Source organism: Hydractinia symbiolongicarpus, chromosome 9, assembly GCF_029227915.1.
Source record: "Hydractinia symbiolongicarpus strain clone_291-10 chromosome 9, HSymV2.1, whole genome shotgun sequence".
In the NCBI taxonomy this organism is placed as follows: Eukaryota; Metazoa; Cnidaria; class Hydrozoa; order Anthoathecata; family Hydractiniidae; genus Hydractinia; species Hydractinia symbiolongicarpus.
The window spans coordinates 4,606,089-4,619,358 of NC_079883.1; the positions used below are offsets into that span (position 1 = coordinate 4,606,089).

Here is a 13,270-nt window from a genome sequence, read left to right on the forward strand (position 1 = left end):
AATTAATACTTTTCGTCCTTGTCCCGTCAAAATTTTTGATCCTTTAAAGATTCCACTATAAAGGCTCGTTCTATTTGACTATTTTTTTCACTATGGCGCAAGATTGTTAACGATCGTTTTGGGAAACCGATCATTGTCATTGTTTTGATTGACAGCTTACTCCTTTCGTGTTTCCTTTTAAAATTAAACGACTCTTTTTTTTTCAACTGATGAAGCGTTAATTTTATCAAGCGAGCGTTGATAATTTTCGTTTTTTTAACAAAACAAAGTAAACACAGGCATTACTGCCACAAGTTTATACTTGCAAATATGTAGAAAAAAAAAATTGTCGTTTAGCCCTTCAATATGTGGTTACTCATATGCTTTCAATACGGATGAAATTTAAGTTAGACAATTCTTTTTCAACTTTACAACATCAAATTAATTACAATTAAAACTGTTAAAATTAATTCAAGGTGTGTCACGTTATACCCTAACAGGGAAAAATATTAGCCGGAGAAAACTTAATGAGGAGGAATTTAGTCAAACCTCACTAATATTAGTCAATTTTCGATTTCTTTTATAAACTGTAAGATAAATCGGAAAAAAGCTTTTCTGAAGGATGACTAAAAAACTTAAGCCGGATTTATGTTGGCTCAAAGTAGTCACTTTCCCCTGATAGGGTAACTGCTTAGTTCTATGCTTTGTCACGATTCCTCATCGTTTTCAATGTTGTAATTCATGTTTTTTTCGGTGGATCGGTTTTGGCTGGGCGTGGCGAAGGCGGTCGTAATGGTGGAGCTCCACCTTTCACATTTTTATGACCGGGTACTTGTTTCTTTTCAGGGTTTGTATTTGGTTGAGAGGAAACAATAGCAGGGGGGTTCGGTCTCTTTGGTGGTGGGGATTTTGAAGGCGATTGCATTTTATCTCGATTTGGAGAAGGTGATCTTGAGGGCTTTCGAGGTGGTGGCTTTGGTCTGTTTGATGTCGAAGAAACTGTTGAGTCATTGGTTAAATTTTTATCAGGTTTAGTCGGAGTAGGAGGCCTACTAGGCTTTCTCGGTGCCGTAGATTTATTGAGCTTGTCATGCACGGAACTTTTACCAGGTTCGCTAGGAGTAGGCGATCTGCTAAGCTTTCTCGGCGCCGCAGAATTTTTCGATTTGCCTTGCACGGAACTTTTATTGGGTTGGGTAGGAGGAGGTGGTCTCTTTGGCGATGGTGATCTCTTTCCGCTTTTAGCTGACGACATGTCTTTTAATTTACTTGACTTACTCAATTCGTTAGGTACTGTGGAATTGGATGGAAGGTTAGTTGAATTTTCTTGTTGATTTCGGTTGCTTAATGACGAAGGTGGATCTACTGACTTCTGTCGTTTCGTGCTTGATACCTTTTTATTAATATTCTTGCTTGGAACTCCTTTTTGTTTTTGTTTTCCTTTACCTTGTTTAGTTTTTGTGGTTGGTGTATTCGATTGCTCAGTTATTACATCATACAAATCCTCTTCGCCGTGCTCACCTTTCCCTGAGGATCGTTTTTTAAATTTTCCTTTCCTTTCAGAAAACCCTTTTCTTGCTCTAAAAATGAAACAAAATTTTTAAAACCACATTTAAAATTTTAATTTAAAGTGACAGATATATTTCAAAAAAGATATTGTTGTTGGTTATGACAGATATTTATTTTAGTTCAAAGAAGTTTAAACGAAGGTTAAGTTGCTGTTACTACTATAGTACGTAAAATATTCTTGGGTATCTCGAATCAAAGATCTTTATTTTTGATGAATACGGTAAGTACATCCAAAAGCTACTTATTTTTACCCATATAACCATGAAAGTACTGTGAAAACATTGCTAGGGAGATTCTTCCAAAATATAGTTATCTTAGTAGATTTTAAGGATCTATAAAATTTTTTCTCTCGCTTAAAATTTATTTTTTGGCTGCCATCAAATAATTTTTTGTTTGCTTTCCTCTAATTTAAACAGACATGCATTTTGGCGGAAGTGAAGACCTTTTTTTCTATTTATTTAAATAAAATAAGCCAACCGTTTCGGCAGGAAGTTCTACGGTGTATTACTGATTTATAACAGTCCTCTATTGGAGAGTATTCCAATTGTGCAAAAAAAGTGATCAAGTTATTAAGAATTAATTATTTAACTGACACAGCAAAAGACGAAAGAAAAATATGAAAGCAGAAAAATTAAAGTTTGTAAACACCGCTTTTTTGAAAACTAAATGAAACGTAAAAATCAATAAAAACAACTATTTTTGATTTATTTCGGTTTTTTTAAAGAATTTTAGCCTGTTGAAACTCCTTGTAAGCAAATACAAATCTGGCTTTATAAAATTTCAGATCACAAAAAAGAATTAACAAACGACCGTTGTAGCTTGAGAAACTGGCGAAACCAACTGAACATAAAATAATAATTCAAAATTTTTCATAATTTTTATTTTGTAAAAATAATAGGTTTTTGTACCTTTTGTACCGTTCAACCTTGAAGGAACAAGGTTCAACAGGGTAGTTTTCAAAATGTAATGATTTACGTGCCGCTACACTAGACTGGAACCCTTCCGTGCTTCACTAGTCTCGATAGTAAAAACGGGGACAAAAAAAGCCCATTTTAAAGTTCTATCGGCTAAAACCGTAGAACAAATAGCCTGCAAACATAAAATTGTTACAATTGCAATTTAATTGACTAAACATAGATTGTCTTTTTTTTTAAGCAAATTTCTTGTTAAATTAATTTCACGGGTTTAAATGATACCTTACATACTTACGATTTAAATGCTTTTCCTTTGATGAGATACATTACTAGTTTAATTCCTCCGCAGTTAATAAACAGCGAGACAGCAATTAATCCGACCACACCCAAAACAATGATTTTAACGTATGGCCAAAAGTTGCCAAATAAACCGGCGAACATATTATCAACTCCGTTAAAAATGTTTTTAAACGTATCAAAGAATCCACTCGACTTCTTCTTGACTTTAAAAACACCTGGTCGAACGATAGCTTTTCCCTTATCCTTGACACACTTTACACCACCATCATCTGAACACTAAAAAAAATATGTTTACTGAAGTGCGCCCAAAAAAACAATAACAACAACAACAACTACAACAACACCAACAACAAAAACTAACAACAAAAACAACAATGACAACAAAAACTAACAACAAAAACAACAATGACAACAACAATGACAAGGACTCTGAATACCATTGAGACCTAAACCTGTAAAGTTTTTGTATGAAAAATTTCGCTATGCACTTGATTACCTTTGCGAGAGGTAATGCTTGCCTTTTCGACCGATTAAGGAAAATTTATGCTGCTGAGATAAAAAAAATGTGAATTTTCCTTTTCACGAAGGTCTGTAGACACGAGAGTTTAGCATGGTAAAGTAAAATCCTTGCAGTATTTTGAAATAATAGATTAAGAATACTCACTTCACATTTGCACGCCATTTCTTCACACACACAAGGAGTGGTGGTGGAAAAGCTGATGTTGCGTTGAGCGAGTAGTGCTCTTTTGGAATCAAACAGCTGAACTGAATAAGAAGTCAAATTATATAAACATTGTTCTTATCTTATCTTCTGAGCATGCTTTATACAGATATCAATTTCTTGTGAGATTTTAACTCAACGCGAATTCTAACTTATATAAATAAAATAAATAATAGATGTTGTTAGACGTAACCTGGTAGAGAGGATTTTATTATGTGATCCAATTTTTAGCAAAGAAAGTATTTAATGCAAAAAAAATTTATTTGTGCACTATATCAAATTTTGTAATTTTTCTATCGCTTTTCAAGTGCAACCTTTGATAATTTTACATTTTGTGATTGTGGCACCTTTTAGGCTAAAAAAGAAAGGCTAATTTCAGTAGACAAAAAACTGAAATTTGAAATCTGGGAAACAAAAAACTTCAATTCCAAAAAGAGAACTGGTTAAAAAGTATTTTTCCATGCCCGCTATTAACTTATTATCATTTAAAACTTTTCTGCAGATGCAAAGGGAAATTCTCAAAACAAAAGATACTTACAAGGCGAAACAATAATACTAAATATAAAGAGAATTTGCTTTACGACCACGACAACTTTTTCCATGAAAACTAAAACTTAGTAGTGGACACACGTACCTATACAAGAGTATAAGGTTCCTTCGCTTTTATGTGTTTTAAGTGAGAAAGTGAAGGATTTTGTCATCTGAGGATCCACTGATGCTCCTTTTTCTTGGACCTCATGTATACCTTCTGAACACACAGGGATACTGACCTGAAGTAGTAAAAAACAAGTTAAAACAGTGCTGCCCGGATGACCTAAATTATTAGGCGGAGATAGTGTAGTGGTAGCGCATTCAGCTTTTAATGATTTTTAGGAGGCGTAGAAGCCCTGTTTGTTATTAACACATTATAATGCAAACTTACATAAAAATCAGCAGTGACATAGCCTGTGTTCCTCACTTCTACGTGCAATTTACCATTCAATGACAGAGCTTCGAAATCTCGAACTGCAGCCCGGACAATTTCACCGGTTGCCCTAAAAATCAGTTGAAACTTAAAACTTATTTCTCACATATTTCTATTTTTTTATATAATCAAAAACAGGAAGGTTTTCCTTTGTTCTGCAAAATACACAATACTAGAATACCTATTACAATACTATTACAATACTTGACTACCTATGTTCTGCAAAATACACAATACTAGACTACCTATTAACGATAAGGATGACGTCATCAGCGCTGATTTGCAGCGTAACCAAACTCACATGGTCCTCTTCTGATTCGAAAGATAATAGAAAATTATCATCAGCCTCTTTTCCAACTGGCTTCCGTACACCAACAAGTTTACCATACCGAGAGGGAAACCATTGCGGGGTCTCGTCTTTGTTTAACCGATCCTTAAACAAGAAAAATATTGTGATAAAAACGATTGTGCAAATGATAATTTGAGATAAGATGCAAGATAAATAATCTTCGCAATAGGAGAGAGATCTACTTGCTTGTAACAGCCTCAGAATTATTTTTGGCTCACGGAAAGTAAGATCATAATTATAGGGGAGTGGTCAATTTTTTGCTCTCTAGAAGTATTTGGGGGGGGGGGGGGGGGTTGAGGGTTGTTTACTTCGGATTATGATTACAATTAATTTCTCCCTTAATAAAAAACTTTTTTTCACTCTCGTCCACTATTGAAATAGATCACGCCCCCCGCACTTAAAATTTGAAATTTGCAAAGAACACCACGTGGCTTATTAAAAAAAAAACACGGTACAAAAAAATGAATAAATCAGTAAAAAACATATTTTTCAACAAAAAAATTAAGTGAAAAATCTGCAAAAAAATTCACCAGGTCTTCTTGGAAGAAATGATGCGGTTGATTCATCAAACAGCTGAAAAAATAAAAAATTAAAATGTAAAACTTGTTTTAGAGTGCATCATAAAAAATGTTATATCTCATATCAACTTACTATCCTTTCTGTTGTTGACAACCAAACCCTTCACCAGAATGCGCTTGATTTTTAAAAGAACTGTAGGATACGCCCACTTTGTTGCATGCGCCGCCCCTCAGATCAACATAACTCATCGGAAGAATCAAATATTTCGACGGACCATCCTAAAAATAACGTTCACGAGTACTCTAAAGATATCCAATACATAATTAAGAATCTAGGTGAAGGGATGGAGAAAAAAATGTCAAGATTTAAATCAAGCATTCTCTTGCTCATATCTGAATAAAACTGATATTTAATGCAACGAATCCACGAGAACAAGAGATAATTTTTTATGCGATAGTCTATTTTGTTCCGCCAGTTATACTATTTTGTTACCGTAACAAGATACATCGATAAATCGTGATTTTTATACGATGAAGAAACATATTTTTGACAATGTTTCACATTTTATGAACACCCGAAATGTTGCGATTTGTACTGCAATGTGTTGAATATTATAATGAAAATTCTGCGGTTTTGCGGTCTGGTCCTATTTAAAAAGCATTTTTTGCTTGAACGCGAAGGTAAAATGCGCAAAAATTAACTAAACGGTCTTTGAAATATCAAATCTTCTTCAAACTGCAAAATTAAAATGCCGCGAATTTCGCATATTCCCTCTAGCCGCGAAATTTTCATGCAATAAGGTAGAAATGTTACCATCAGCAAACATACGTGGCGGTGTTCACGTGATTACAAATATTTGTCTCATCACATGATGTCAAGCAACCGGAGCATTTTGTAAATAGCACTTTTTATAACGACCGTATTTGAAATATAAGCAAGGGGAAATAAATGAAAAGTCCTTTTTTAGTTAAACGTTCACACAAATACACTTTTAAAAATGTATATGATTTTTGGTGATACCGTTCCATTTTTTCCTCCGCATGAGCAAAATTGCACTCCTTTTTAAAAATAACACAAATTCTTGGCATATTTTGTTTTTTTGGGGGGGTTTTAGTTTTGGCGAATGGTATCTTGAATAATATCTTGCGTGTACATAATTTCAATTTGGTCAAATCAACAAAAAAGTAAAAAGGGTGAAAATAACAACATTAAAAAAAGAGCACCATGAAATCAGATATATACATTGATCTATACATCAATATAATTAAAAAAACAACTAGAATTACCTTCATTTGCGGATGTTGTTCAGCATCAATATCTCGTGCAGCTCTTGGTATTAAGAGGTATCTCTCAGTTAGCACTGGGTATGATTTAACAGGAGCAAAATCCCCTACATAATGAGCGATAATCTGAAAATAATTGACAACATTTTATTATAAACACAGAAATTTCAAACTGTGAAAGTTTAGATTTTTCAAAATACCGTTAGAGTAATCCTTACTATACTAGTCGTTACCCCGTAGAAAATCCACGGGTTCACCCGTCCTTTTTATACCGCATTGCGTGCTTCTCGCTATTGCGCAGCTAAGCTACCATTTGCGTGACAGACAGACAGACAGACAGACAGACAGACAGACAGACAGACAGACAGACAGACAGACAGACAGACAGACAGACAGACAGACAGACAGACAAACAGACAGACAAACAGACAGACGTATACGGGCATTATAATATAGATGAACAACGGTGCATATGTGAGATATTTTGGTATAAGAAAACCTGTTATTTTCCCAAGTGCTGCAAAGATGATGAATCGAGTGGGGCTTAAAACCTAACTAATCGCTTTTTATAACGTATAAGCAACCAAGTTGCTAAAGGCTGAAGCTGAGATTTGGCTCGAAAACTAAGCAATCACATAACTGACCAGGTTAAAAAGTTCAAAGGTTTAGCAAAGGAAAACTTAACAAACAAGCTACAAAATCGTTTTTTTTTAATAATAAAAATCCTTTTTTCTGATAAATAACAAAAGAGAAACAAACAGCAAGTTAAGATTTGAATATTACTTCTAACAACTAAAAGCTGAAATTAAAATATCGCCCCTTAAATCTGAGGCTAAAATGACGTCACTAAACATGGTCATTCATATTTTATGAAACATATATAGATTTATTCTGACGATTGATTCTACTTAAACTCCCTGTCTACCTGAGAATGAACAATGATTTTCAACTTTTAGTGTAACTCTTTTTTCGGTCTAGTCTAGTGAACTAAGCTCATCATTTTTCCTTTTTTGATATTTTTGATGGGAGAAGGAATGCGAGAGCATAAAAAAAATTCAGGGCAATAGCGAGAGCAGGGAAGAGAGACAGGTATCCTTTCTATTTTCAGTCTGACTCTAACTAACTACTTGATTAAACTTCACTAACCCTCTGATACTTTCCAACTCCGCTCTTTTGAGAAGGAGAGAGAATTATCTCTCCACCATTCACAAAATCTACTACTGTTTTGTCATTCACTACTTTCTCGATTTGATCGAAAGCTCGAATGTGGATTGTAAAATCTCGATACGATTCTGTAAACGAATGCACTGTGTACCTAAGATAATGATGTTATTATTATTATATTATTCCCAATATTTTAGCATTGCCTACCCAATTTCCCTTACATGGCATGGGTTGACCCGCAGCTGTGGTGAAGACACTTGCTAAACATGCCTGCGCTGGGGACCGAACCAGGGATCTTGTGATTGCAAAGTGAACTCCATAACCACAAGGCCACATGCCACTACGTTTCAATAAAACGTTTTTTAATTTCATCAATATTTAATTTTCCCCAGAGTGAATGAGAATATAATTGTTCACAAAATAATAAAGTAATAATTTGTGTCCAAAAGTTTAACATGATGTACTTCAATGTCAGAATTTTTGCATCATAATGGTTTTCCCAAATGCTGACGCAGGAATTTATTTTCGGAATCCAGAATCACAATACCACTTCAACTTAAACAATTTTTTACTTGCAAAATTGGTTTAGTATCAATTTAACCCTAAGTAAAGACCTCCATTGAAATCAATGGTAAATTAGTTTTTTACCAACAAAGATTTTTCAAATCACAAAAAGGTTTTCCTTGAGAATTTAATTTTGCAGTAAGAAATCGATTCACAAAATGTTTGTATGCAAAAATGTCTGTTATTAAAGAATATTTAATGATTTAGAGGTCAAAATAGCAAGCTAGATATAAAAGAGGAATACAAAATATACCACAGTTTATCCATCTTCATGCAATGCCCAGAAGCTTGGGAAGCCTTTGTAAAAAATTTACAATTTAAACCGGACCGTTTGTAATTTTTTGCTTCTTCGAACGTGTTTGCATTTTTTTCATCAGAAGAACACTTACAGCAAAAGCCCTAAAAAGCAGTAAATTTATTTTATTACTCACTTTCTTTACTGCCACAAAATAAAAAAGTCATCAAAAAAGAGCTTGCCTGACTATCCCAAATTCTGTTTTTCACCTCTTTGTATGATCCATCTGGTTGCACTACTTTCTTTGTTGTGTACTGGTACCCACATATTGGTCTCAGTTCATCTTTTTCTTCTGCTTGCCATTGATCATAACATTGTTTTGAACTGTCTGAAGACCACCAATTGCCCTTCATCATCTTTATTTCCTCGTAAGGAAGATTGTTCACTGAAAACTACAAAAAATGTAAAATGTAGTGCCTATGTTAAAATGTTTTGTCAAGAAAGTGACCACTATTTTGTCAGCAATAACAGACTTGATTTAACCAAAATACATAGTGGATTAAAAAACATGCCCTGCAAAAATATTTTTCCAATCATATCTTTTTCCCTTTAGCTACAAATGTTGCATATCTATTCTAGATTAGCGGCTTATTATTTAAATTATTTATTTACCCAGGATGACCCTTTTCAGTTTCTATTGGTACTGCTATCAACAAGGGTCCTGCAAAGGAGGTCACAGTTCATTGGACGCTCCCATTTGAGATACGATAGTCGTGCAAGCACAACAATCGCACAACTAGACAACTGCCTAAGATATCAATCCTATTCTCACGCAGAAAGGATAGATTCACACTTTTATAGTCTCTGACAATCAATGTTTCATGAACACATATTTTAAGCACTTAAATACGACAAAAAAAATTATTAAAAAAAGTTAACTTACAACAAAAGCAAAAAGTTTAACATTTTAGGTACTTACCCCTGTGTAGAAATAAGGATAATTAATAAGCACAGGTGATTTTGATAAAGTGATCATAAACGGGTTATAAAGTCTGGCATACTCATTTGATGTTTCATCTCTGACTCTTGATACAGTAGCATACAATTTCTCTGTACCTTTCTATATAGAAAAAAAACAAAAAAATTCTGATTTTTAGTCATGCAATGAGTAACCGGTTGATAAGAAACTTAATATTATGCTATAATTTAAAATTTTTTTGCAACCACAAATAAGTTACAAAATGGAATATGAAATTTTTCATATTTGCTGAACAACCTTGTGCAAGTCACTTTACTTCTTTAAAAATTGGTATAATCAGAAAACTAAACAGATTTTATTAAACAGAAGTGGAACTACGTAATTGATCTTAATTGTGATTTGCTCAAAACTCCTTGTAGGCTTTACAGGAGAAAATTTTTGGGATGTCATAAAATTATCTTTACATGTAGACATGGAACTTTCTTAATATTTTAACAAACAGCTCATCACGCTTTCAAACACCATAAAAACTTGCATGGAAAAGTAAAAAGCTTTCATGCAACAGATACACCAGGAATCTAGCAAAACCAAATTCAATTATGACCAGTAAAAACTTGTTTTTAGGGTGAATTTGATAATTCAAAGGTCTTACAACTTTCTCCTGGAAAAGTTGAAAAGTGTTCGAATCAGAGGTTCTGCTCGAAATTGGTTCGCTGACTACCTTTTCAATAGGAAGCAATACTGTATTGTTGAGAAGTGTAAATCAGAACGTATGAAGATCACCTGTGGAGTGCCCTAAGGCTCGATCTTGGGACCATTTCTTTTCTTGATTTATTTCAATGACTTTGAGAAATGCTTAAAAAACACGCATTCTTTGAACTTTGCTGATGACACTGTGGTCTATGTCGAGGGAAAGAACAAGGAAACAATCGAGTACCAGCTAAATGAGGACTTAAAGTTGATTTCAACATATTTCCAAATCAACCAGCTAGTCAACTTAAATAAAGGCAAAACCGAAAGTATGCTTTTTGGTACCTCAAAAAAACTATCATTCTGTGGTAAAAATATGTCCTTGTTGTTTAATGACACTGAGATACAGGCTACTGAAACATACAAATACTTGGGAACTACATTGGATAGTTCACTTTCACTCTCTACTAATTTTGATAAAATCTACAAGCGTTCAGTATCCAAATTACGTATGTTGTCTTCTCTTCAAAGTTATCTTGACGATTCGTCAAAAAGAAAGATTTACAATGGAATGATTCTTCCTAGCATAACATACAACTGTATGGTAAACTTAAATTTAAGCCAAACGCAAAGAAATAAGCTTAAATCCAATGATAATCTAGTTGGAACAGTCACTGGAACAAGCCAACCACCTGTTGTAAACGTATTGAAGAAACAATCAATTCTACTTGTGCGAAAATGTTTAGAAAGGAAAACGTGTGCAAACTTTATTGATTACTTCAAAGTACAGTCCTATGGTAGGGGGACAAGAAATGATGGTTATAAATTACAAATTCCATTCACAAAACTGAAATATGCAAAATCTGGTTTCTTTTTAATGGGTGTTACACTATACAACGAGCTACCATTAAATATTCGTAAAATTGAAAATTTTAATTTGTTTAGGAAAAATGTTTTGAAGATTTTTAACCTTTGATTTGATTTATATCGGATAGTCCCATACTCCATTTGATAGTACAGAGTGTTCTGTTTGATTTAACGTGCTTATTTTTCCTGCGGAGACTTTACTTCAGTTGTGATATTTTATTTGTAGCCTGTTAGTTTCATAAACAGACATTTGCTGTTTATTCTATAATCTTACACACAATCTGGCAGTTTTAGCTAATTTTAAGACTTTTTAACTAGTTTTATTTTTTTTGCTTATGTAATATATATTTTTACCTTACTATATTTTGATTTTTATTTTTAAAGACAGACTTGATACAGAGGAAGTTGAGTTTAGATCTAACACAGTCTAGATCAGATTGGAAGAGGGTCATTAATATACCCCGTCTAACCCATGCTAGCATGGAAAACGGATGTTAAGCTGAGAATGATGATGATGATGATGATGAAAGACAGGACGTTTGTTAATAGCAATATTGTATATATTGAAAATCTATATCCTGTATAAAAATTGTTTATAATAATTTATAATAATGGTACAACTCTAACCTGATTGTTCTTGACCGTCATCACCACAATTAGTTTCTTTTCGCAAGACTTTCCAGCAACAAGATTTTGAGGATCACCATGACCATGCAAGCCTCTGTTTTCACAGATCTGAACACTACTCTTTGAAAGTAACAAACCAACTGCTGAGCTCACAAGACAAATACTTATAGCACTAAGGAACATCTTGTAAACAAAGAAATAGTAAAATATAACTTTTGGTTTACTAAAAGAAATATATAACTTTATATTCTTAATCTTTTTTGGGCCACTAAGTTTGCAATAACAAGTAAAATACAAGGACTTACCTACATAAACAATGCTGTTAATTGTTTATGTATAGTACCACATTGTGATTGTGTATAGTGCATGACACACAGAGTCCACAATACTATCGTGAGCGTCAATTTATTAGTGATATAAAATATTATATAGCAGATTATGTATACACCTATCGTTATGATCATGCTCATCGTAAGAGATCATAAAAACGCTGATAGTCTCGCGTTAGAAACAACAATTCATTTACTTTATAAGTTTTAACATACCTGTTTTGAAATGCAGATTGGAAAAAAGTATAAATTTATTACAAGCAAGCAGATAATTGTTAGGATAATTTAGACAAGTGTTACTTTAAAGTATAAAAGTCTTGAACAATAAAATTTCTTCTCTTAAATGTAATAAAATAAAAGTTTGAATATATCAAAATTTTGTTTATCTTTATTTTTGTCAAACAAGAATCTTGTTTTTGCAAAAAGTGTTTAAGTGAACTTTTAAAATCACAAGAACAAACTATATATTAAAACAATTTGGTTCTCAACAGACAAAATTTAAAATAAATAAACAATTAAAAGGTAAGTTTTCTGACCCTTCAGTCATGTCTAAAGTGCAACATTGATTATTTCTGTGGGCAAATAATTCTGATCCGATCGCAATATGGCCATATATATATACTTACTTTGAAGTAGATTCTCTGAGATCTTCATGCATCCAACTTGGATGCATCAAGTTAACAACCTGAATACTGTTTTCAAGAAAAGAAAATCACTGGAAATACCTCTTTTAAGCAAGCTCTAGCTTTAGCATCAAAGCTAAAAGAGCTTACCGCCAAAATAAAAAGTAAAAATATAACGTCATGTGGGAATTCAATTATATTTTTAGCTTGATTTTTATTTGATACATAGCTACATAGGTTATCGTGCCGTACTCTGTTCTAAAATGCTAAGAAAATACCCCATCAAGGCTTGAAAATCTCTGTATTTTGCGTTAAAAAAGGATGATCATTCAGTCATGCAAAGCATACAAATTATCATACTTCGTTTAAAAAGATTTAAACAAAGCTTTAAAATATTACACTGTATACAAACATGATCATTCAAATTATTTTTACTCAAGCGTGCATCTTGTATCAAAACAATGAGATGAAAACCATCTAAAATATGTTGAGATTTGTTAAGACAATTTAATTTAATTCAATTCACTTAATATATCATGAGATAGAATTTGTAGATGGTCCCTAATAAAACAAATCATACTTGGCTCATAAAAC

The 13,270-nt window shown here is 33.1% G+C and overlaps 1 protein-coding gene across 1 annotated transcript; it reads right to left on the minus strand.

Annotated features, from left to right (window-relative positions):
* Positions 1–343: 343 nt before the first annotated feature.
* On the minus strand, positions 344–12,371 carry LOC130657745 (hapless 2-like). Its single transcript, XM_057460753.1, has 15 exons — positions 11,725–12,371; positions 9,541–9,681; positions 8,804–9,013; positions 8,538–8,725; positions 7,745–7,913; positions 6,602–6,724; positions 5,448–5,593; positions 5,327–5,369; positions 5,157–5,227; positions 4,693–5,037; positions 4,406–4,517; positions 4,118–4,253; positions 3,427–3,527; positions 2,758–3,038; positions 344–1,559 (listed from the first exon to the last, which is right to left on the minus strand). The coding sequence occupies exons 1-15, from the start codon at positions 11,905–11,907 to the stop codon at positions 719–721; spliced, it is 3,090 nt and encodes a 1,029-aa protein (XP_057316736.1). The 5' UTR covers positions 11,908–12,371; the 3' UTR covers positions 344–718.
* Positions 12,372–13,270: the final 899 nt, after the last annotated feature.